Source organism: Coturnix japonica, chromosome Z (assembly GCF_001577835.2).
Source record: "Coturnix japonica isolate 7356 chromosome Z, Coturnix japonica 2.1, whole genome shotgun sequence".
NCBI lineage: Eukaryota > Metazoa > Chordata > Aves > Galliformes > Phasianidae > Coturnix > Coturnix japonica.
In genome coordinates this window covers 9,715,116-9,737,205 of record NC_029547.1, presented here as the reverse complement: position 1 = coordinate 9,737,205, position 22,090 = coordinate 9,715,116, and the positions used below count along the sequence as shown (strand labels likewise).

The window sequence follows — 22,090 nt, the reverse complement described above, 5'->3', positions numbered from 1 at the left end:
GATTAACATTGTCTTATCTGGTACGCCCTTAGGCAGGGAAATCTGAAGAACTGTTGAGTGCGCTTGGTTGCCATGGTTTCCCTCCAACATCAGACTGTGAGGAACTACTGATAGAGTATCTGGAAGTAGAGGACAGCGAGGATCAGCAGCTCATGCCAAGTCATGACAATGGTCATCCCAGTAAAAATGCAAAAATTACACCCAAGGAAACAGACAGTGACTCGGGACGAGGGAGCTGTGACAGCCCTTCCCTGCTTTCTGAAAAGTGCAGGGTGACCTGCACCCTTCCGTCAATGCTTCAGACACAAGATGTAAGAGAAGTTCAAGAAAAGAAAGCAGGGAAGAGGAGCTGGGAAACTCAGTGTGTAGCCTCAGAAAGTAAATCACTCCTTTTTAGCAGTGAGAATGCAAAATCATCCACATGGCCTGCAGTTCAGTTACCTAACAATCAGCCTCCTATGTTTGCATATCACAGCATTGTAGATGCGCATAAGATAACACTGAGTACCACAAATATGAATGTTGCAGCAGTTTTGATGGAAAATGAAGAAAAACAACAATCACGGTATTCTATCCCTGAAACCATCCCTGGAGACATGGAAAAGCAAGGAGAGATGGAGAATTTGCATTCCAGTACTGAGCAAACCACAGTGCAGGTCAAACAAAACAGGTCTAATGAGAAGTCACCATTTTTGGATGCTGCACTCATGGATTATGTAGAAGTTCACAAAGTCAGACAGGATGAGGAACCAGCAGTATTACTGAAACATAAAGAAAACAGTGGAAAGATTGAAAAATACACTATTTCAGGAGCCAGCAAAGAATACACAAAGGTTTCCACAGTCATGGACCATAATATTCTAGTATTAATGCCAGATTCACGAGTTCTGCACACACCTGCACCTCAAGAACCTGCAAAAGAAACGTCTCAGAACCTTCAGCAAGGTCAAGTTGAAAAAAACATGGGCTACTGTCTGACAGCTCCAAGTGACTGCAAAAGAGAAACTAGTGGATCAGAGTACATGGACCCGTCCTCATTTATGCCCTCCTTTAAATAACTAAAAGTTTGATCACTCTTCATCAGGTAATGCTACAGAATGAATCAAATACAATCAGTATGATAATGCTATGGGTTAAGATTATGCTACTACATCACAACTGTAGCTTGTACCTTTTCCTAGCTGGTAAGTGTGATTTACATATGATTTTGTTAATAGTTATGTACAGTAAAAAAAACCAAAACAAAACAAAAAAAAAACCAACAAAAACCACATAGCATATAGTTCCTTTAAAAAATAGCCTTGGATGTGTATTATATAAAGAACAGAATAAACTGTGGGTTGAGATAATAATTGTATCAGTAAATCCTGGATCACTGACACGCGTTTCTTACAGAAGGAAATGTGGACATGGTACTACATGTCATGAAAAATACATTGTGAATTAATTATTCAGTTCTGCAGTTCTTCTGTTATTTGATCAAACCTAAGGGAATTTTGCAGATTCAACAAAGACTGAGATTGTTATGGCTTGGTACACCATAATTGTCTGAGCAGTTTCTAAATCAGATAAATCATTACACAGTAACACTGATCTGCAATGTATTTTTTTCTGAATGTATTGTGACCTTAGATTAAGTTTTCTTTATATTCTTTATCAGTTCTTAAGAAAAAATGAACCTCTTGTGTATGAAAAACCATATATGAAAGACAATATGTTTAACTGATAGCATTAAAATAACAAATTCTTCACAATATGACAGAAAACTTTGCATCCTGTTCCAATCAAACCAAACACGAAAAGATAGGAGGACACTATTTGAGGCACTGCCTTACTGTATATATTATACAATTCTACTTTAGTACAGTCCCATACAATTAACAATGTATTTTTAAAGGCTATTTTTCTATTACCAAAAAAAAAAAAGAAAAAGCAAAATAAAATATTTTTTAATTTCCCAATGTTATTTTGCTAATTAGCAACTTTTCTGTTTCCTTCTGCTGAAACAGAAGTAACAAGTAAAGCTGCCATTTCTATACAAAGCATAAAGTTAAACTTTATACTAATTAAGAATATGAAGTAATTTTTAAACTATATTTCTAATATATTGCTGATGTATTACTATTTGAATTGTAAATTATTTATTTCAGATGTTTTTTACCAGCTGTTATTATAAAATTAAACTAGAGTCTAGGTTTTGAGAGTAAAGCTTCTTTCCCACTTGGTTTGTACTCTGTTGTCAGTCACGATCATCTGCATCCTTAGCCATTGTGTACATCTTTATCTGAGCTGGGAAGGCAAGTTTGAAGTCAGACTTATCACAATCAACATACCAAAATGAATTCTGGAATCCATTCTCCACAATCAGAATATGAGGCATATCCAGTGCTCTGCTGAAATAGTGATGGGAGTGAGACAAGAGTCCATGTCGGTGGGCTAGACAACTGCCCAAGGAACAGCAGTGGAAACACTGCAGATTCTTCTTCCCGTGTGTAACTGGAGGTGGAATCAAAATGGTAATGGAATCACTATGAACTCACTATGGCCCTTCTTGAAACAAAAGTTAAATATACTCCAGGAAAGTTATTAATGAGTGATGGCTGATTAAAGCTGGGTCAAGTATTTAGCAAATAGCACTAGCTTCCAGGGAGAATTCGGAGCATAAGGTAAACAAAATTGTACTGTACATGATGTGGAAAGTATATTTACCATAGATGAGCTCTCTTCTTTCTTGTCCTTCCTGTACAGCATCATATTTCTCTAGCTTTTTATGATTTTTTGCACTGAGCCAGCCTTCCTGCAGTATCAGGTAACCTTCTGCAGAGCCACACAGAACAGATGCTCTGATTTTGAAGGTTACAGAAGGCTGCGTCTACTTTGTCAAATCAGATTCTCATATTATATACTTCCATGCCATGGAACTGCTCAAATACAGATCTGTTAAGCTGTCTGTCTTTCACTGGCAGGACTTTAGATTTTAACTAATTATCTGTGTGTGTATATAAACACGTGTTGGGGATACTGCAACTTTTACTTTAGGTATCAAATGTAGAGTCTGTGAACTCTACTTGCAATGTGCTGCCCACTTCTGGAGGATGATCAGGGCAGTTCGGATGTTCTGCTGAATGTGTAGCGAGAGATCTTAAATTCTTAATCCAGCCACTCAGTTTAGCACTTGAAGACATGAAGTGGCTACTTCAGAGAGCAGCCAAGCATAAAATTTTGTTTAGTTATCGGTAGCGGGACTATTTTATTGTAGCATTTGTACTATATCTTATAGATTTTCTAGAAATATTAAGAAGTACTGAAAAGAAAGTGTCAAGCTATCAGTCAAAACTGGAATGTTTTGCAGGACAGTAAAATCTGTGTGTCCACGTGTTTAAGCTGATAGTGTACTATCTCCTTTTGACAGTGCTTCATTCTTCTGGTCGTAAAGCTCCATTTTTCTGGTTGAATCTCAAAGAGCTGATTCATATAAGACATATTCTCTTACCTTACACAGATAGCCATACCTGAACCAAGCAGCTATTTCTCACTCCTAGCAGCAAGTATAAGGATGTGTTGCTGCAGGCCTTTGTTTTCTCCCTCTGGTGATGCATAGAGGCTATAGAATCTTATCAGAATACAGCTTGATGATGTTCCTTACGTAGTGCATTTTTTGGACCATATACAGGTTGTTATGGAGTATGTGACAAGGTGTCAGCAGCAGGCTGTTCTATGGGCTACGTTTGATCATAGGCAGGCAGATACAATTTCTAGCAGATGTTAAGTATATTATTTGTCCTGCCTAACTGAAAGTATCTGTATGCGTACTTAGTTTATAATATAGGCATAGAGTCTAGAGCATGATTTGCCTGAAAAATAATTGTTTCTGCTTCAGGACGATATGCTTCAGACTCCACTGGCTGTTACTATGTTTCTCTATCCTAGATTGCTCGAATCAGAGTGTGTGGCTCTCAAGCCTAAAAATAAAAATTTAAATATTTTTTTCATTTTATTTATTTTTTCAAAAATATTTTCTGAATTGACATTGCTTAAAGTGAAAAATACAGGCTGTGTTAGTACTGTGAGGTATGTCCAATTCTATTGCAGCTGTTGGGTCCCAGGAACATCATCAACTTTATCACCTTGAGTTCATAAAGCCCAAAAGATCAGCTTTTCTTCTAAGTTGCCAGAAGAAAAAAACAATCAACCAAATAAACAAACAAAAAAAGGAGTATTTTTGCATAGAAAAAAAAAAAAAAAAAAAAAAAACAGCACCAAAATTGAAAGGTACTAAAAAGAAACCCCTCCAGTAGTTCACAGATTCTCCATCAGCAAGAAAACTGAGTCAGAGTTTTTCTATGCCTATCCATAGATTAGTTCTGAAACTGCCAGATAGCTGTAGCTTCAGTTACCTTATGGGGCATAAGTGCTTTCCCACCTTTGCCAGTGAGAGTCCCATGATGCCAAATCATCATGGCTTTCTGTGAAGTCAGGAATTCTACCCGAGTGGAAATGGCACGTTTTTGGTTGCTTGTGAGTAACCCAGCTTTTTGGAGAATCTGCTAGCTCAATATGACTTGAACACACATTTTTCATGAACATACATCATCCTTTAAGCTGAACAAATGTGCAGTTGGATTATTTTTCCTTTGGATGCACTTTCATTGTCCAAAACAACCTGTTACTTCTCAGGTGAGAGTAACACCTTCTAAAAGTGGCCTTGAACATCTTTACAGAACTTTTGCACATCAAAGGAGAATAAAATTCTGTAAAATCAGAATAATATTCAGCGAAGTTTGAGGGCCTTTGGGTGTTGAAATGTTTCATTCTGTCTTGTTCGCAACATTATTTTTTTATTACAGCTCTTCAAGGAATAGCTTTTTATTATGAAATAGATGAGATTTTGTAGCAATTGTACACAGTGGATTCTTGTAAAGTTATGATATACCCTCATGTAATAACAGGTTCCTGACACCTCTTTCAATATACAGTGGTTAAGCATGTAACAGAGTTTACCCCAGGAACTGGGATGAGCCCCCTCAGTCTTGCACCAAATTTCTCACTTTGAGTGAAGTTTGAATGTTTTTCTGTGTATGTGTGTGTGTGTATGTTAAATGTATCACTTTTAAGTTTCAGTAGCATAAAAGTCTTTTCAGAAAATTAATTTTATAAATTCATTAATTTGAATATATATTTTAATACTCTTATTGACAGTTTTCTTCAGTATTGAGAAATGCAACTCGTTCTCACTTTTCAAATTAGACCTGTTCTTTTAGCGAGGACAACATTGATTCACAATTCTAATATTTCAGTATGGTGTTCCTGACTTGAAGAAATCTCATTTACTGAAGTGGACATGTGCTGCCAAAAAACTTATTTTCACATAAAATGAAGGTTTGAGGAATGCTCGTGATGATACTCTGTAACTACAAAGGATTATTTAATTACATTGTAGTCATTTGACCTTATATAATACTAATAAGGGGATATATGTGTTTATAGAACAAACTGAAACACAAAAATATAGTGCTAATCAGTTTATATTAAAGCAGTGAGTTCTGTGGTGTATTTGTTTATGTGTATATGTTTAGATGGCTGGAAAATCTATAATTGCTTTAAATGTCATTTAAGTATTTAAAGTGTAGTAGTAGCAGCAGATGTTAAAAGCGAATAAGAACCATTTTATTTGTTATCTCTGAAGCACTGTACATGTGGAGTTCACATCATTAAGCCTGTAAGTGTGTTTGGTAATCTCTCATCAACTGTAAAGAGTTTGAAAGTGTTGGGCGAGGATACCAAAGTCATCTAAGCCGGTTTATGAACAGTAGAAATTTTCTACAAAGCCATAAAGACAAATGAAATGAAAGTTTCATGAGATCAGGCACCATATTCTTAAAGAATCACTACCTCAGATATTTTGTGGTTGGTTTTTTTTTCCCCCACTCCCTTTTAAAAGGCAGACAAGCATTTTCCTTTTGTGTGTCAAACTGCAAATTGATTTAAAATGTTGTTTGTCATGTCTGAATTGTTTGTAATGGACAGCTTGTCATGAAATCATCGGTTTTGTCCTGCTGGTATGATGGGATGTGAGAGATGCATAGCTAAATAAGAAGAGTTTTTGTGTGGGGAAAAAAACAACAAAGTTTTCATCTTGTAGGGAAAGCCATGCTGACCAGCTTGGCAGTCACTATTTTCCCCTTCCTGTTTTCTGCCACTGCCTGTGTGCTCAACTCTCTAGGACTGAGCAAGCTGAGCTCTCAGAGATGCTCTGATTCTGGATCCCACCAATGGAACCGATCACTTGTTAGTACTTACTGTTTAGTAAGACCTGCTTTCAGTTGAGTTTCTGAGAAGGAAATCTTCAAACCGTTCCTGAGTGAGTGAAAACAGAGACTAGTCCCAGTTTCAGCTGTCCCAAAACACATACTGAAAACCAAGTCGCTGACTTCCTTCAGTTCCACTGATAGTGGTGTGGAAGGATTGACTGAATTACACTGAGCTGGAAAAACCTCGTGTCTCAGTCTTGAAAATCGTTTTAAAACAAATAAAGGAATTTCTTCATCTTTCCTGTGTATGTCAAGCAGGAGATAAGGATAAATGGAATACAGAAACACGCTGTGTATGATGAAAGAAAGAGTGGCTTATGATTGGAGAAGTGACACGGTTGCTGCATGTGTCAGAGCAGACGAATACAGTCAGGACGCTGTAGAATGGTGACTGCAGTTGAGAAGACAGGGAGGGAGAACAAAAAATAAAAACAAAAGAATAAAATGTGTGAGTAGTTAAAAAAAAACAAAAAACAAAAAGCAGTAAAGTGGTAAACATGTTCTTAAGGGGGAAAAAAAATACTTCTACATCAAAATGGGAATGTGGTCAGCTACTTGAGATAGTCCACAAAAGATAGTCATGCCTCATTATGTGCTAACCAGCTGGTAAGATGCTGAAATTGGCTACACAGATCATCTGTTACATACAAAGTGAAAAAGACTTACACATGCAAGTTGGTCACTCTGTTTATAATAATTATGGCATTTTCTCCCAATAATCTGGAATTGGTTCCTGGCAAACTGTGTTTGCACAGCCAGGCCCCTCCTCTAATCTGCTGTTGTATTTCCTACATTCATTAGGAAAAAATTCAAAAAAACAAAGTGCACCACACTGTCTTTAAATAAAACTTCAATTTTTGTTATTATTTCTTTTTCCAGATGATTTTTATTTATCTATTTACAATGTCTCGCAGGTACACTTACCATTCCTAAGCATTCTTCTACTGGTTAAATGAGCTGTAGACTCCAAGGGATAAAGCATTTTGTGGCTACTAGCACATGGTCTGTAGACATTTCTGGGCATTGTTTAGTTTGTACCTGTGGCAATCAAAACATTAACATTTTCCTTAACCACGTCTGTTTCTTGGTGATAAATTCTTGAGATTTGCCAAGACATTTAAAATACATTTCTGCCACTTCATATAATCTTTTAACAGAGACGATGTACATCAGAAGTAATTCTAAAGTTGCCTGAATTATTTGTATGGCCTCTTGCCACGCTGATAGGCTAAAAACATGGGTGTATACTCAACATTGGTGCACAGAGAAGTTAGAAATAAGGAAGATTTTTCACATTTTTTTTGTTATCAGAATTCAAAGCTATTAGGCAGTTTTACTCTGTGGTGCTGCTTGTTTTGGTCTATGTCTTTATCTGGTGAATTTTTCTTTGGAGAATGCTGCTTCTGTTTTAGTGAGCTGCTGAGTACCTTCACCTCATTTTGACATAAGTAAAAATGGACAGATTTTGCTTCATTTCCTACAAGAATCGTAGTGTTGGGGTTTAAAGACACAGCACTGAGTAGAATTTTTAGAGGATTCTGGGAATCTTTGTAGATGGCACTCATAGAAAGTATCCTTTGAGTAGGACAGAATATATATATATATATGTTAAGTAATACACAGATTTTTCTACAAAATACAGGTGAAAGTGTTATGATGTCAAACAATATGTTTCAATGTTCATAATGCTGTAGACTTCTCTGAATACTCATCCCCAGGTCTGTCATTCCAAAAGGAAGAGGAAAAACTACTACTCAGATATATTCAGAAGGGATCCCCTGGGCTGCTACACTGCTGTTCATTTTGCATCATGTAAAGCAGCTTTTAATTCTGACCACAAATACCACTCTTCATCTGGAATGACTCAGCCATCAGTTGTGTGAATGCATTATATTTCTCAGAGATACTCAGCACTGTCTGAATTTCTGAAATCTTTATATTGTGCTTCATGTAATTGTTTCTTTTTTGAGTCAGTGTATAAAACAGCAATATCAGAGTTCCTGCTCTGAATAGGTTCTGCCCAGGAAAAAAATATATATATATCAGGAATCACCAATTAATTGTATTCGTTCAAATTTCTGGCATGCTGTTAAATGCAGGGAAGAGTCTCTGGAATTTCCTTGTCTTAGATAGTGGCAGCAGGTCTCCCAGAGAAACTTAGGTACAAATCAAGTTGTNAAACAGCATGCACAGTATACGACATGCTTCCCAACTAAGAAAGAGCCAGTCCAATATTTAAAGCTTTTTGTTTCTTTTATATATATATATATATATATATGTATGTATGTATGTATATATATATACTTGTGTAAGCAAATTCATTCTCAGCCTTGCAATATAAGCTAGGTGATTTTTTTATTTCTCAGTTTCATTTTCAGAATTTGCATGCGATCTGGAATATTCAAGTTATTGTAGTGTCGTTACTTTAGCAGCACAATGACTTGAAGCACAACTATTCTATGAAGCGGACCCAAACGTTTTGTAAATTTTTAAAAATTAAAAAAATTATAGAACGTAGATTTCATATTCAGTATGTACATTGGTTGGGACGTACTGGTATAAAAACAGTTGCTCAGGAATATCTTCATTGTTTCTAAGTGTATTTGAAGGGAAATGCTTTAAAATGATGTATTTTTTAAGTTCTTGATATGGAAAATGCTGGCTTTAATAAAATCTGGTAGCAATTTCACTTGTAAGATCAATATTGTTACTGAAGTCTGTAGCTTTCTGGTGGACTTTTCTATATTTTGTCATTGTAAAATCTCTTTGCAATGGTGTTCGCATTTCAATTTAATAAAAGCTCTTGAATAGAATTCACAAAATCTTCTAGTTTTCCTCCTAAAATAAATAAATAAATAAATAAATAAAATAGAAATTCCGTTAAATATATCAAGGAAAAAAGAAAAAACAGAATTCAGCACAGTTTATAGGACAGGTTCCCACATATTCCACAAGTTGAAGGCCCAGTGATCGATATGTTTAGCCTGCTGAGCATGCAGGAGACTTCATACCACATGTACTGAAGGAGCCATGTAGATCCAGGCATCCAAACCTGGGTATAAAAGAATCTCATTTGTGAAGCAGAAGGACTTCTGACTTCTTGGAGAAGCTGGTTGGCTTACTCATGTTTATTCTCACTCCTAGAATATATTCTTCAGAGAACAAATCAAGTAGTCTATTTACCTAATCCAAGCTTGTGTGAGAAAAGGCAGAGCTGAATTGAGGTGTGAGAGTTGCTATCACCTACATTGGATTTGAGGTATCATGAAACTACAGAGTAAATGCAGATGGCTCCTTCACAAGGTCACTACTTTTAGACTCATGTTTCCTTACAGCTCTCTATTTTTCTTTCATTGAAATTCAGGCAGCGTGAGTTTTCACAAGCATAGTTTGACTGAAGAAGTTTGAGAATGTGGAAGTACAAACATGTTTACGTACATCACTGGTTAGCAGAAAGCACTAATCTCTGACCATATTCCATTTGACCAGCTCTCCAGTTTCCTTCAGAGAATGCCCAGATCTTCCCTGTCTTTCCTTTTATGACTGATAAACCTATAAAATTTCTTCTTGTTCCCCTTTATGTCCCTGGCTAAATTTATTCCCATCTGGGTTTTACCTTTTCAAACCTGATCCCTGGCTGTGTGCACAACTTTTTGTAGTCCTCCTAGGTAATCTACTCCTCCTTCCACTTCTTACAGACATTCTTTTTGCACTTAAGTCCAGGATTGGACTTACTTCCTCCATGTTGATCCATGGAGACCTCCTGGCATTCCTTTTTCTTGGGATGCACTCCTTCTGGGCTTGGAGGAAATGGTACTTCAGTACTGACCAGCTTTCTTGGGCTCTTCTTCCCTCCAGGACTTTATCCCATGTCACCCTGCCAAGCAGTTCCCTGAAGAGGTCAAAGTCTGCTCTCCCGACATCCCAAGCAGCAAGCCAGCTGAGCACCCTCTTTGATGCCTTAAGGATCATTAACTCCACAATTTCAGGGTCACTGCAGCCAAGGCTGCCCCTGGGTTTTACATTATTCATTTGTTTCTCCTTGTTGGTGAGGACAAGGTCCAGCAAATCACCTTTTCCCATAGGTTCCTGTACAATATGGAAGAGAAGTTACCAACAACACACATTCCAGGACTCTCTTTGATTGTTGGTGCCCAGTTGTGTTGTTCCTCCAACAAATTTTGGGGTGGCTGAAGTCCCCAATGTGGACCATGTTTTGTGAATGAGAAGCTCCCCCTATCTGTTATCACAGAATCACACAGAATCACAGAATGACCCGGGTTGGAAGGGACCTCAAGGATCATGTAGTTCCAACCTCCCTGCCTGGCAGGGCCACCAAACATACACATTTACTAGATCAGGTTGCTCAGGGCCCCGTCCAACCTGGTCTTGAACATCTCCAAGGACGGGGCATCCACAACCTCCCTGGGCTGGGTCCTGGAGTGGTCATTAAAGTGGCCTGGGATGAAATGGATCTCAAAGATCATCCAGTTTCAACCCCCCTGCTATGTGCAGGGCTGCCAACCACCAGACCAGGCTGTCTAGAGCCACATCCAACCTGGTCTTGAATGCCTCCAGGGATGGGGCATCCACAACCTCCTTTGGCAACCTGTTCCAGTGGCCAAGAAAGCCAAAGGTATCCTGGCTTGTGTCAGAAATAGCGCAGCCAGAAGGAGCAGGAGGTGACCATCCCTCTGTACTCGGTACTGCTGAGGCCACACCTTGAGCACTGTGTTCAGTTTTTAGCCCCCCACGACAAGAAAGATCCTGAGGTGCAAGAGTGCATCCTGAGAAGGGCAGTGGAGCGGTGAAGGGTCTGGAGCACAGGATTTATGGGGGACAGCTGAGGACACTGGGCTGTTCGGAGGAGGTTCAGGGAAGAAAAAAAAAAGAAATGCAAGCAGCACTAGCAGCTGTGTCACGGCCCTGCACACCACGGCCAGCCTGAAGTCAGTGACACCCCGGTGGCCTTCAGCCTGGAGCACCGAGAGGCGGAGCGAGGGCAGCGGCCCCTGAGGCGGCTGTGGCGGCGGGCATGGCGGGCGGGCGGCTCGGCGGCGGTGAGGGAGCTGCTGAGGGGAGGGACGGGCGGTGATAGCGGCCTGACGGGGCTCAGATGGATCTTGGCAGCAGGAACAAGGCTCCGAAGCCCTGGGAGTCCCGGGCAGGGGCTGGGGGTCCGGCCGGCCGTAGAGAGGGGATGACTTTGTTGTGAGGGGGAAAGGAGCGCTTCGAGAAGGGATGTGGGTTCCTGTGGAAGCCGAACTTGTCAGGATTGATGGGTTTTAATTCGTATTTTCTGAGCGGCTCGTACCTGATTTATTTCAGGGAGCTTTATTTTTCATTCTTTCATGGCTTAACGTGTGTCAGGGATCATGTAAACCCTGTATGGTGGCAGCCCACCTTGCTCAGGTCTGCTCTGCAGCCCTGGAGGAAAGAGCTGTGCTCATGCTGCTCCTCGATGACAGCTATCAGACACTGATTTATTTACTTATTTATTTATTTCTCCATCAAAAAATAAATCAAGACACATTTCGCCTTTACAAGAATAGAGTATTTAAGTAATTTTTTTCCACCCAATGGAAATTTCTCAGGAAGAATATATATATATATATATATATATATATATATATATATATATATATACTTGCCTTAATGGTAGCCTGTGTGTTCTGTGAACAAGCTTATTGAGAAACTGTTTCAGATGTGCACTTTGATACGTGCTTGATAATTCTGTTACTATTTTGTAGTTGTCTTTAGGCAGCAGAAATGGAAAAGCTCTATGTCCATGAGGGCAAAAATGCCTCCTTGCGACTTTGTACCTGAAAAATACCAAGTAAGTCACACTGCACTTGAATTTATGTAAGACTGCAGTATGAGATTCTTGTTTCAGAAAGTTAGTTTGTGTGTTAAAATTTTGTTCTGTGAACAACCACTGCTGTTGCATTTGTATGGATTCTTAGAATGCATGAGCAGATGTTGACTTTTTTATTCCCTTTAGTCATATCCATATGAACGTATGCTGAAGATTCGTGAACAAAATATCGCTCCTTCACTGCGAATGTATTACAAGAAGCCTTTGTTGCTGCATCAAGGACATATGCAGTGGCTGTTTGATTATAAAGGACAAAGATATCTTGATCTCTTTGCTGGAATTGTTACTGTCAGCGTTGGTCACTGTCATCCGTAAGTATGTTACTGATTGACTTACAGAAATGCAGTATAGAATGTAGGAGAGGTGCTTTTGGTGGCTTTGTTCTTTGTTAATCTGAGGCACTGTGTGCCAAAAGCCAGGATATAATTCGGTGGGTTTTTATGTATGACATATTGAGGTCAATTTCCACAATATTTTGAATAATTCATTCATTTATTTGATCATCCATATGGCAAATGGAGTTGTGTCTGGCTTTCCAGCATAGTAACAGAAGCAGGGGTGTGTGTGCTTGCATACATCTGTGTTGAATTAAACCCCTGTGTCTCTTCTTGTTCTACCTGCAGGAAGGTAACTATGGCTGCCCAGAAACAACTTGCTCGCCTTTGGCATACCACTAATATTTACATGCATCCATCTATCCATGAATATGCTGAGAAGCTAACTTCATTTCTTCCTGATCCACTTAAGGTACTTCACTTCTGACAGCAGCAGGGGTGGGAGATGGGGTGTGTTTATTAAATGGAAGTATTTATTGCACACATAAACAAGTGCCACAGTATCTGCAGAGGGAAACCCTCTTCACAGGCTGTCAGGTAAAGTAAGCATGATGAGCCTCTAGGCTTTTTCTTTAGACTCACTCAGAGGTAGACAAGTGTAATAAGCCAAGCCGCTGCTGTTCTGCTTGGGTCTTTCTCTCCACTTAACACTCTGAAGGGACGATGCCAGTTTAAAAATGACTGAAGGAACCAAGATGATGTTAACTGGTGTTACATGTAGTCAGCCTTGTCCTGAATCTTGCAAAAATTCTAAGAGAAAAGTACTTGACTGTGTCTTGGGTAGCGAGTGTTACTGCTGGTTAAGTAAACAAACCACATCAATGTCATGTGTCATATTCACAGAATCAGTAGGAAAAGTACTGTGATTTTTTCAGGTAGAAGTAACCAGTCATAACATGAAATTTGGTTGCAAGAAATGCGTGATGCTATTGCAGTCTTAGAAAATGGAAGGTTTAAAAATAAATGAGTGTAAAGCATCTGCATAGAATAAGCAATGGAGTATCTCAGTCTCTTCTGAAAACAAAATCTAAAAGCCGTGCTTCCTGAAAAGAGGTGAAATGAAGAGAATGGCCTTGATGGGACCCATTTCAAGAAGCAGAGACTCCTTGCTTGACAGGAGACTAAGTACCTCACAGATCTGAGCTCCAATAGACCCATTCAGTTAATGGTCCCTTCCAACCCCTGCAACTCTGTGATTCTGTGAAACAAGGGGGGAATGAACAAAAGGGGAAAACAAGGGAAAAAGATCCCTTTAATTTTCATTTGCAACAAGTAAGCAAGCTCTTTGTACCTCTTCTGCTGTTGTGTCTCTGTCTTTCACTCCATGTAACTGTTGTACAAGGGTAACACACAGCTATTTTTGCCAGTGTGAAAGTTATTCAGTTATTCAGCTCAGTTTTACCCAAACACTTTTTCTCAAAACCATCGTTACATCTTAGGTGTGAGATGGAAAACCTGAATATTCCTGGCATTAAAGATTTTCTATATTGTCCCTTAGTAGACAGACCATCTTGATTCTCATTCCCTTCTGTAGTCTGCGGGCAGCAGTAGGTTTACTGCAGTGAGGTCACTTTGTTGCAGCAGAAGTTGTTCATAGTGTTAGGAAGTGACATCTAAGCAGGTTGTGGTTGTGCACTATACTGACCCTAAGCATTCTTCTATAGGTGGTTTATCTAACCAACAGTGGATCAGAAGCCAATGATTTGGCCATGTTCATGGCAAGATTATATACTCGGAACTTTGATGTCATCTGTTTCAGGTAATGGGATTGTTCTAATCAAACTACCTGTGTGTATGATTGGTTTCTATATGCCTAAAGCAGAAAATAGTGGAAACATCTAACACCAGATCTGCTGAAGACACTCCACTGGGCAAGGAAGTAGAACAGGGGTTGAGTATTTGATGCATTACATTAGGACTTATTTGCATAGGAAAAACAACCTGCAATTTCTGCTTTTCTTATTTAGTAAAGGACTCTAGTCTAGCTCAGTCTGTGCCATGGTGGACCTCCATTCAGGGTCAGGGCAGTCTTCAGCAATTGCTGCTTTCCTCATTTGTTCTGACTTTCCTCTGCATTCGTCTGTGGGAGTTCAAAGGTACCTCTGGAATAGCAGTGCAGTGAACTGCAGCAGGGAACTGATCTGGCTGAAAGCTATCCTGCAGGAAAGATCTTCTGGCTTTGTTTGTTTTGTTGCCTTATATTTCTGCCAGATCCCTGAACCACAGTTCACTGCACAGCTACACAAACAGTTCTTCTGACTTAACTACAGGGGTAGTGCAGAGGTGAGGGCTACGTAAGCACCAACGTAAGCGATTATTCTTGTTACTGTGCTTTCAGACAGACAGCCACAGTTAATAGATTAAAAGAAAAAAAGGCCATGTTATGAAGAGCTATATTTTTCTTCCATTCTGTTCAGCAGGACATCGAGTATCTACCCGGCTTATATATTCTACATAATGAACTTCTTATTTGTGTATAAAACTAGCAATAAACTGCTATGCAGTTTAATGATTGGCAGCATCTGTTTGAGAGATTATCATTGCCTGTGATTGAAAGAACACAGATGTTTACTCTGTAGGGTTCAGGTGCTGCAGAAGAGCTTTGTGAAGCACTTACATAAAACCTGTCTGAATTGCTACCAATTCAAGTCCTCATACTCTTTATGAGCATCACCTCACAATTACATGTGAAACTGCAGGAAACTGATATAGACGGGCAGTCATGGAGCTTTCAAAAATAGAGCAAAAAAAGGCAGTATGAATCTTCTTGTTTCAAGTGCAGCAGTAAACACTTCTCCTAATAATGTGTAGCTCAGAGGCATGCCTTCTCAGAACTGATAGTGCTACAGCCTCTTTTTGGAAGTGAGTAATGTTCTTGTACTTTATCTGTTTGCACAGAGGAGCATACCACGGAGGCAGCCCTTATGCTCTGGGATTGACGTCTATCGGTTCTTATAAACATGGTGTTGCCAATGGCATTGGCTGCTCAACAGTGAGATACATATATATTTTATTTAATATAATAATAATAACCTGAGTAAATAGAAATGTATTTGAATGTTTCAATGATTAGCAAGTTTCTGTCTTCAAAGTGCTTAATAGTTACTGATCACATTACAGCATGTTCCTGCAGCAAGAGCCGGATGCTCCATGTTGATTTGCTTACACTAGTTTGGATTTGGAACAATCATAACATGAGTCACTGTGAATTGCAGTACTTTATTTTTGCTTGGTACTCTCATGGAAGTTTGTCTATGTGCAAAGTAATAATAGTCAAGATCCCTTTTCTCATGTTTGCTTTGACGTATCTGTGCAAAGCTGATTTCTGCTGATCTGAAGATGATTCTGCCCAGTAATGAAAATGAACCCATTCTTTATGTCAGAAAGAAGAGAGATGTATTTCTGAAATCTATTGATGATAAATGGCAGTAAGTTACTTCTGTGCCCCTGAGATCTGGTCTGAGCTGGCAGTACAGCCACAGCATGAGCTCTAGGAAGGCACTTTAGAGTGGACTTACAACCTGGTTCACTAGATGAAACATTCCATGTCTTCAGCCAACTTATCAGCAGGATTAGAAGGCAGGAATTCCCTATTTTCAATAATCTGCTGTAATATCAGACAGCCTTTTTGATTTTGAGTTTTTGTCATACTTTAGATTACTGAAGTACTACTGGCAACTCTTACAGCACTGCCATTAATCTTAGGTAACCATAAGGGCTGACTAACTCAAAGAGCAAACTAAAAAGGATGTTATCAGTTGATCACTACTGCAGGAATACCCATGTGGGGGAACTTTGATATTATTATATTAGTGATCTTTGGATGAGTCACTGGAAGTAGATATGCACTTTAGCAGTGTTCTGTCATTGCTGTTGTTTGTTTGTTTGTTCGTTTTCATTAGAATCATCCCCATGTATGATTAGCATATCTCTTAAAAAGCTGTCATCAGGTATTTCTTTTATCCTTCACAGACAATGTTGCCAGATGTTTTTCGTGGTCCATGGGGAGGCAGCAATTGCAGAGATTCACCAGTGCAAACTGTTCGAAAATGCAATTGTGCTGAAGGTTGGTAAATGGTAAAAAGTATGTGTATTTCAGATTAGAGAATACTAGGGGGCTGTAGGAATAAACTCTATGCTCAGGTTATTGTTTAAGTTGATTTACTTATAACCAGAAAGATGGCCATTCCTCAACAGATGTCTGGTTAGGATTTGCAAGGGTAATTAAAGCAAATATTGCAAAAACCTCATGTACCAGCCTCCCATGGAAAAAAAAATATTGGTCATATGCTCAGATTTCTTCCCCAAATCCCATTTCTAGCATTTTCATGATCAGCTCTGATATTTGGGAACCTGTGGAGCTAAAACCTTTGTACATGGGAAAGAATGGAAATGTTGGTTATGTATCGTGCATGTCTTACAATGTGGAAGCTCCTTTAGTGCTCTCCTTTTAGTAGCAAATTCTGTATTTTTTCCACTGTTTCAGTAGGCATGTTTTATTGTTTTAATTCACATGCATGTAAAATATTTTCTTCTTAGTTTTTGCCCTCTATAGTGATTGGGAAGATTAGCTATACTAATTGCTCTATTCTTCATTACAGCATAGATTGATATGCAACTATTCTCCAGAATCCTCGTATCTGCACTAACCTAATGATTCCTTATGCCTTATGCTGACATTTATTAACCCCTGAGAAAGGGTCTGCTTATTTCTTCTGCTCATGTGAGTGATTCAGAAACACCTTCTCCGTTGTACAGATTATTTAGCTGTGTAATATGTAACAAAGTCTGTCAGCTTTGCCTGTTTCAAAACTGGCAGTCTGTAGAGTATAAATGGTTTAAGAGAAAATTAGAGGTTCCTTCTTGTAAGATTTAAACTTTTCAATGTATTTGGGAGGTGATATTTACCATATGGTCCAACAGTACTTGTAGATAAGATGTGCAATTTCATGTTTTGGTGCTGCTTCTACTACTTTAAGTAAATTATCTCTAAAACATTTTCCCTCTAAACAGGTGTATGTCATGCAAATGAGCAGTACATTGAACAGTTCAAAGATACTCTGAACACTTCGGTGCCAAAGACAATAGCTGGATTTATTGCAGAAGCAATTCAAGTAGGTAGTTTGCCATTTCTCAATTGTTATAGCACGTACAGTGGTGTAGTGTGAACTACTAAGATCTGGTGTATTTTAGCTACATTCAAAATATAGATATCTACTTGCCTTAAGCACCTTAAATATTTGAAGAAGAAAAAAAGGATGCACTCATAAAATTTCTGCTTTTGTCACTGATTTTGGTGGAACAGTGGCAACCAGTTGTGGGATTAATTGCAGTGCTTCACCTCAGTTTCAAAACTAATTTATTTTCAAAACTAATCTCAGTTTCAAAACTAATGTATATGTGTTTACTTTTTTAATACAATGAATTGAGAATATATCCCAGGGACAGAAAGGGGGAGGAGAAACATGCACTGTGTCTATGATCTCAGGTGTTCTCTGTTTTGCTTTGTTTTGTTTTGTTTTAGCTCTGTTTTTACTTACTAAGCCCTGATCTAAGGAGCCATTGCACTGTAGGTATGGGTAGGATTTCTGATTCAAAAGAAACCTGGGAAGGTGAATAGAAGTTTAGGAAATGGTATTCTAAACAACTTTACCAAAGAAGGGACGTCAGATCCCTAGTTAGGTTTCCCATCAATCAATTTACGTTTTTCTCAGTGCACAGATTTTCTAGGTACTTGTTTTGGCATTTTATCTTTAATCTGTTCTGTCATACAGCGACTGATTTTACACTATGGCCTCACATTTATACAAGCACAGTTCACAGAACAAGATCCCATGGAATGGGAATACTTGACCTGAGCAGCTTCAGTGCTGAAGCTGGAAATTTGAGACAACAGTCTTGCTATTACCTGAGGGCAGCTGATATTTTTCCTTACTGTGGGACAGTCACCCAGAACAATTCCCGTTTCTTTTTTCTGTTCCTGAAGATGTTTTCTTTTTTGTCTTGGCAGGGCATTAATGGAGCTGTTCAGTACCCAAAAGGTTTCTTAAAGGAAGCTTATCGGCTAGTACGGGAAAGAGGAGGTGTTTGTATTTCAGATGAAGTGAGTGTTTTTACCTAAAAACATAGAGTTTTGTCTCCTTCTATAATTCTTCTGAAAAGAATCCACGTAAAGATGAACTGGAATAAATAAGGGAAATGCCAAATGTTTCATAGATTAAGGTTATCACAGCACCTTCTTCCAAGGCTCCTGGTTTTCACTGCAATGTGGTATTCTAATTTTAGACACCCATAAGGCTTGTAGCAGGCTTGAGTCTTTAGGTTTTAGAAGTAGCAAAGAGTAAATTTACAAAAACACGCAGTTAATTAATGGCAGCTGTGATGGGGTTATTGTCACAGTTACACTTACTCATTCTTACAGCTGCTGTTGGTGTATGTAAACTCTAGAATGGGTTTATTTTGCCATTCCTCTTCAACTACATTTTCTAAACAAAATTTGCCTGTTTCCAGTTTGAAATATGGGTGAACTCATGGGACTGTGATACTTGCCTCAAATAGAATAGATCAGGAGTAGGATTGCTATTTTGAAACATGCTAAGCAATCGCATTTCCTCTCCCCTTTTAAATGGATACTGCAGTGTGTCTGTACATCTCAGCCTGCCTACGATATGGTGAGATGTTAGCTATTCCACCTGCTAAAGAACAGCAACAATAGCAATACTTGCAGATCAGCAATAATTGAAAGAAAAGAAAAATGAACCATATTGTAAAATGTGAGAAGATAACAGGTATCTCTGTGGATTTTTCCTTTGAAAGGTACAGACGGGATTTGGACGGACAGGCAGCCATTTCTGGGGATTTCAAACGCATGATGTAGTCCCTGACATAATTACTTTAGCAAAAGGAATTGGTAATGGCTTTCCAATGGCAGCTGTTGTTACAACAAAAGGTATAAGCATTCTGTTCTGCTGAAGATCTAAATAGAACAAATACATAATACACTGCACAATAATTACTAACCATGGAGGTGCATGTTCAGACAACTAAGATTATTAATAAATCTCAGTCTCAAGCTGTTTTTGAGTTGAAATAATTGGTTTATCAATTCTGAGTTATTTTATCAAGTGCTGTGCTATACTAGTGCAAAGATGTATTTGAATTAGGTTTGTAGTACAACTAGAGCAGAGATGACCTTGTGAGTCATGGATAGAAATGGTAATAGATCCTGGAACTCCTCTCTGAATGCACCATTTTAATGAATAATGCACAACGAGTAACTAAAGCAGCATGTTAACTGACTACTTCAGTATTATTATTATTATTCATACGAATAAATCTGGTGAAGAAAATTTGTAGGTGATGCCCTAGGGCCACAACTAACTAATTCTATTAAGTGTGACGTTTGTTTTGTGTTTTGCTTTTTAAGTCTGTCTTTAGCATTTAGACTCTACAATTTTTGCAGTGTATTGCAGCCTTTCTATCACTTCACTCACTCAGAGTCAGGATAGGAGTATAGCAGTGTATTTTAAGTTAAAGTAGATAATTGTTGTTACCAAATGTAAGGAAACCGTAAGACTAACTATTATTATTTTCTTCTTTTAAGAAATAGCAAATTCGTTGGCTCAAAACCTTCACTTTAATACCTTTGGAGGAAATCCTGTGGCCTGCGTCGTGGGATCTGCGGTTCTTGATGTAGGGAGAATGTTATGTTTTTGTTGTTGTTGTTGTTCTGTTTTTGTTTTTTTTTTTTAATGTAGCAAAAGATAGATAAGAAATGCTTGCATTTGTTCCTACTGCAAAATTGCATGTTGGCAATTTTACAGCTGTATCAAATTTATAAACATCCACAAGTATTATTTGTACATAGCTATGATACCCTGTGTGTGGGGAAAAAAGGATTCTGATGATCTCCACTGCAAAACTCCATCCCTACTGTAAGAATATGAACCATCTGTAATGTCATCTTTGAAATAAGCTGGAGCCCGCATCTGGAGCAAGGAGATGGTCAGAATCAGGAAAAATAGAATGGAACTGGAAGAGAAGGAGGAGACACGAGCAAAGAATTGAACAACAGCAAGAAAACAGGAAGGAAAAACACTGATGTTTACTTCTAAAATTGTATTTTTTTATTTCATTCACAAATTTTCTTAAAGCCAATTTTAAGTTTGTGGAATGATTTGTGCATTTCAGTGCTGATAGCTGGCAGCATGTCAGTACTTTGATTAAAAGTGCCCTCTAACAGTAAGGAGTGCATTTAACAGTTAAAGCACTCAGACTTCACTAAAATGCTGCCTTACACAGAAGTGCCAAGTTTTATTCTTTTCATGATGCTGGAGAAAGAGTTAAAGTACGCAAGATTTTGCAAACAATTATGTAGGCCAGGTATTTTTCAGCTACGATGATTTGTGAGCATAAATTTCTAAATTACGACTGTTGAGAAATAAGTGAAACATGCAAAAAAACAAAGCAACATCAAAACATTACGTTCAGTTTTAACCTGATGCCACTAGTTAAGTGCTAGAGAGGAGAGATTTCAGTACTGTAGCCATGAAGGAACACAGTATGCAAATCTGTGAGAGAGAGTGAAATAAACGTAATGTCACCAACCTAAATGGGGATTAACCAGATGTACAGGAAGCTTCTCCTGTAGTTTTGTCATTGTATGTATGTCCTTTTTACCAGGCTATTGAAGAAGATGGTCTTCAAAAAAACAGCAAGGATGTGGGAACATACATGTTACTAGAGCTTGCTAAACTACGGGATAAATTTGAGATTGTTGGAGATGTCCGTGGCAAGGGACTCATGATTGGGATAGAAATGGTGACAGATAAGGTTGGTGATATACTTTATACCTTTTGACTTACAGCGCCATTGCGAGTTTTATTTCAACTGAAATGAAATGTGATAGTATGTAGATTATATCTTAAATATGAATGATGGAGTCAGAAAACACTGCTCTGGCTAAAACTAAGCCAAAACATTCCAGCATTTCAAGTATTCCACAAGTTTTGAGTAAACAGAGACTTGTGTACTTCAATTACAGAAATTATTCATAGATAGCAGATAAATTATCATTGAATCAGTTAGGTTTGAAAAGACCTCTGAGATCAAACCCAGCTGTTATCCCAGCACTGCCGTGTCTAACATTAAACCACGTTCCTATGCACCACATTTATGCTTTATAAATACCTCCAGGGATGGTGGTGCAATGATCCAATGCTTCACAACCCCTCCAGTAATGACTATTTTTCCCGGTATCCAACCTGCACCTCCCCTTGTGCAACTTAAGGCCATTCCCTCTTGTCCCATCATTAGCTACCTGGGGAAGAGAGGCCAACCCCCACCTCACTACAGCCTCCTTTGACATCACCGTAGAGAGCATTGAGGTCTCCCCTGATCACTGTAGGCTAAATAACCCCACTTCCCTCATCCACTCCCCATAAGACCTCTGCTCTAGACCCCCCACCAGCTTTGCTGCCCTTCTCTGGATACGCTCCAGCTCCTCAAAGTCTTTCTTGTAATAAGGGTCTCAAAACTGAACGCAGTATCCAAAGTACAGCTCACCAGTG

General features: G+C 38.6%; 2 protein-coding genes across 9 annotated transcripts in view; both read left to right on the top strand.

The window, feature by feature from the left end:
- Positions 1-9,124, top strand: part of PRLR (prolactin receptor) — a 128,243-nt gene extending 119,119 nt beyond the window's left edge. For 4 of the 8 annotated variants that reach the window (XM_032441134.1, XM_015848359.2, XM_015848356.1 and 1 more), the window contains one exon: positions 33-1,226. In XM_032441134.1, coding sequence (XP_032297025.1) covers positions 33-1,058 — 1,026 coding nt within the window. In that variant the 3' untranslated portion in view covers positions 1,059-1,226. 8 annotated transcript variants of the gene reach the window in all.
- Positions 9,125-11,250: 2,126 nt separating this feature from the next.
- The window catches only part of AGXT2 (alanine--glyoxylate aminotransferase 2), a 13,176-nt gene continuing 2,336 nt past the window's right edge, over positions 11,251-22,090 (top strand). Inside the window, exons 1-12 of the mRNA XM_015848311.2 lie at positions 11,251-11,371; positions 12,062-12,147; positions 12,313-12,497; positions 12,810-12,933; positions 14,186-14,280; positions 15,420-15,513; positions 16,494-16,587; positions 17,535-17,635; positions 18,532-18,624; positions 19,338-19,470; positions 20,125-20,213; positions 21,204-21,353. Of these exons, the coding sequence (XP_015703797.1) occupies positions 11,347-11,371; positions 12,062-12,147; positions 12,313-12,497; positions 12,810-12,933; positions 14,186-14,280; positions 15,420-15,513; positions 16,494-16,587; positions 17,535-17,635; positions 18,532-18,624; positions 19,338-19,470; positions 20,125-20,213; positions 21,204-21,353 (1,269 nt within the window). The 5' untranslated portion in view covers positions 11,251-11,346. The remainder of the gene's footprint in view (positions 11,372-12,061; positions 12,148-12,312; positions 12,498-12,809; positions 12,934-14,185; positions 14,281-15,419; positions 15,514-16,493; positions 16,588-17,534; positions 17,636-18,531; positions 18,625-19,337; positions 19,471-20,124; positions 20,214-21,203; positions 21,354-22,090) is intronic.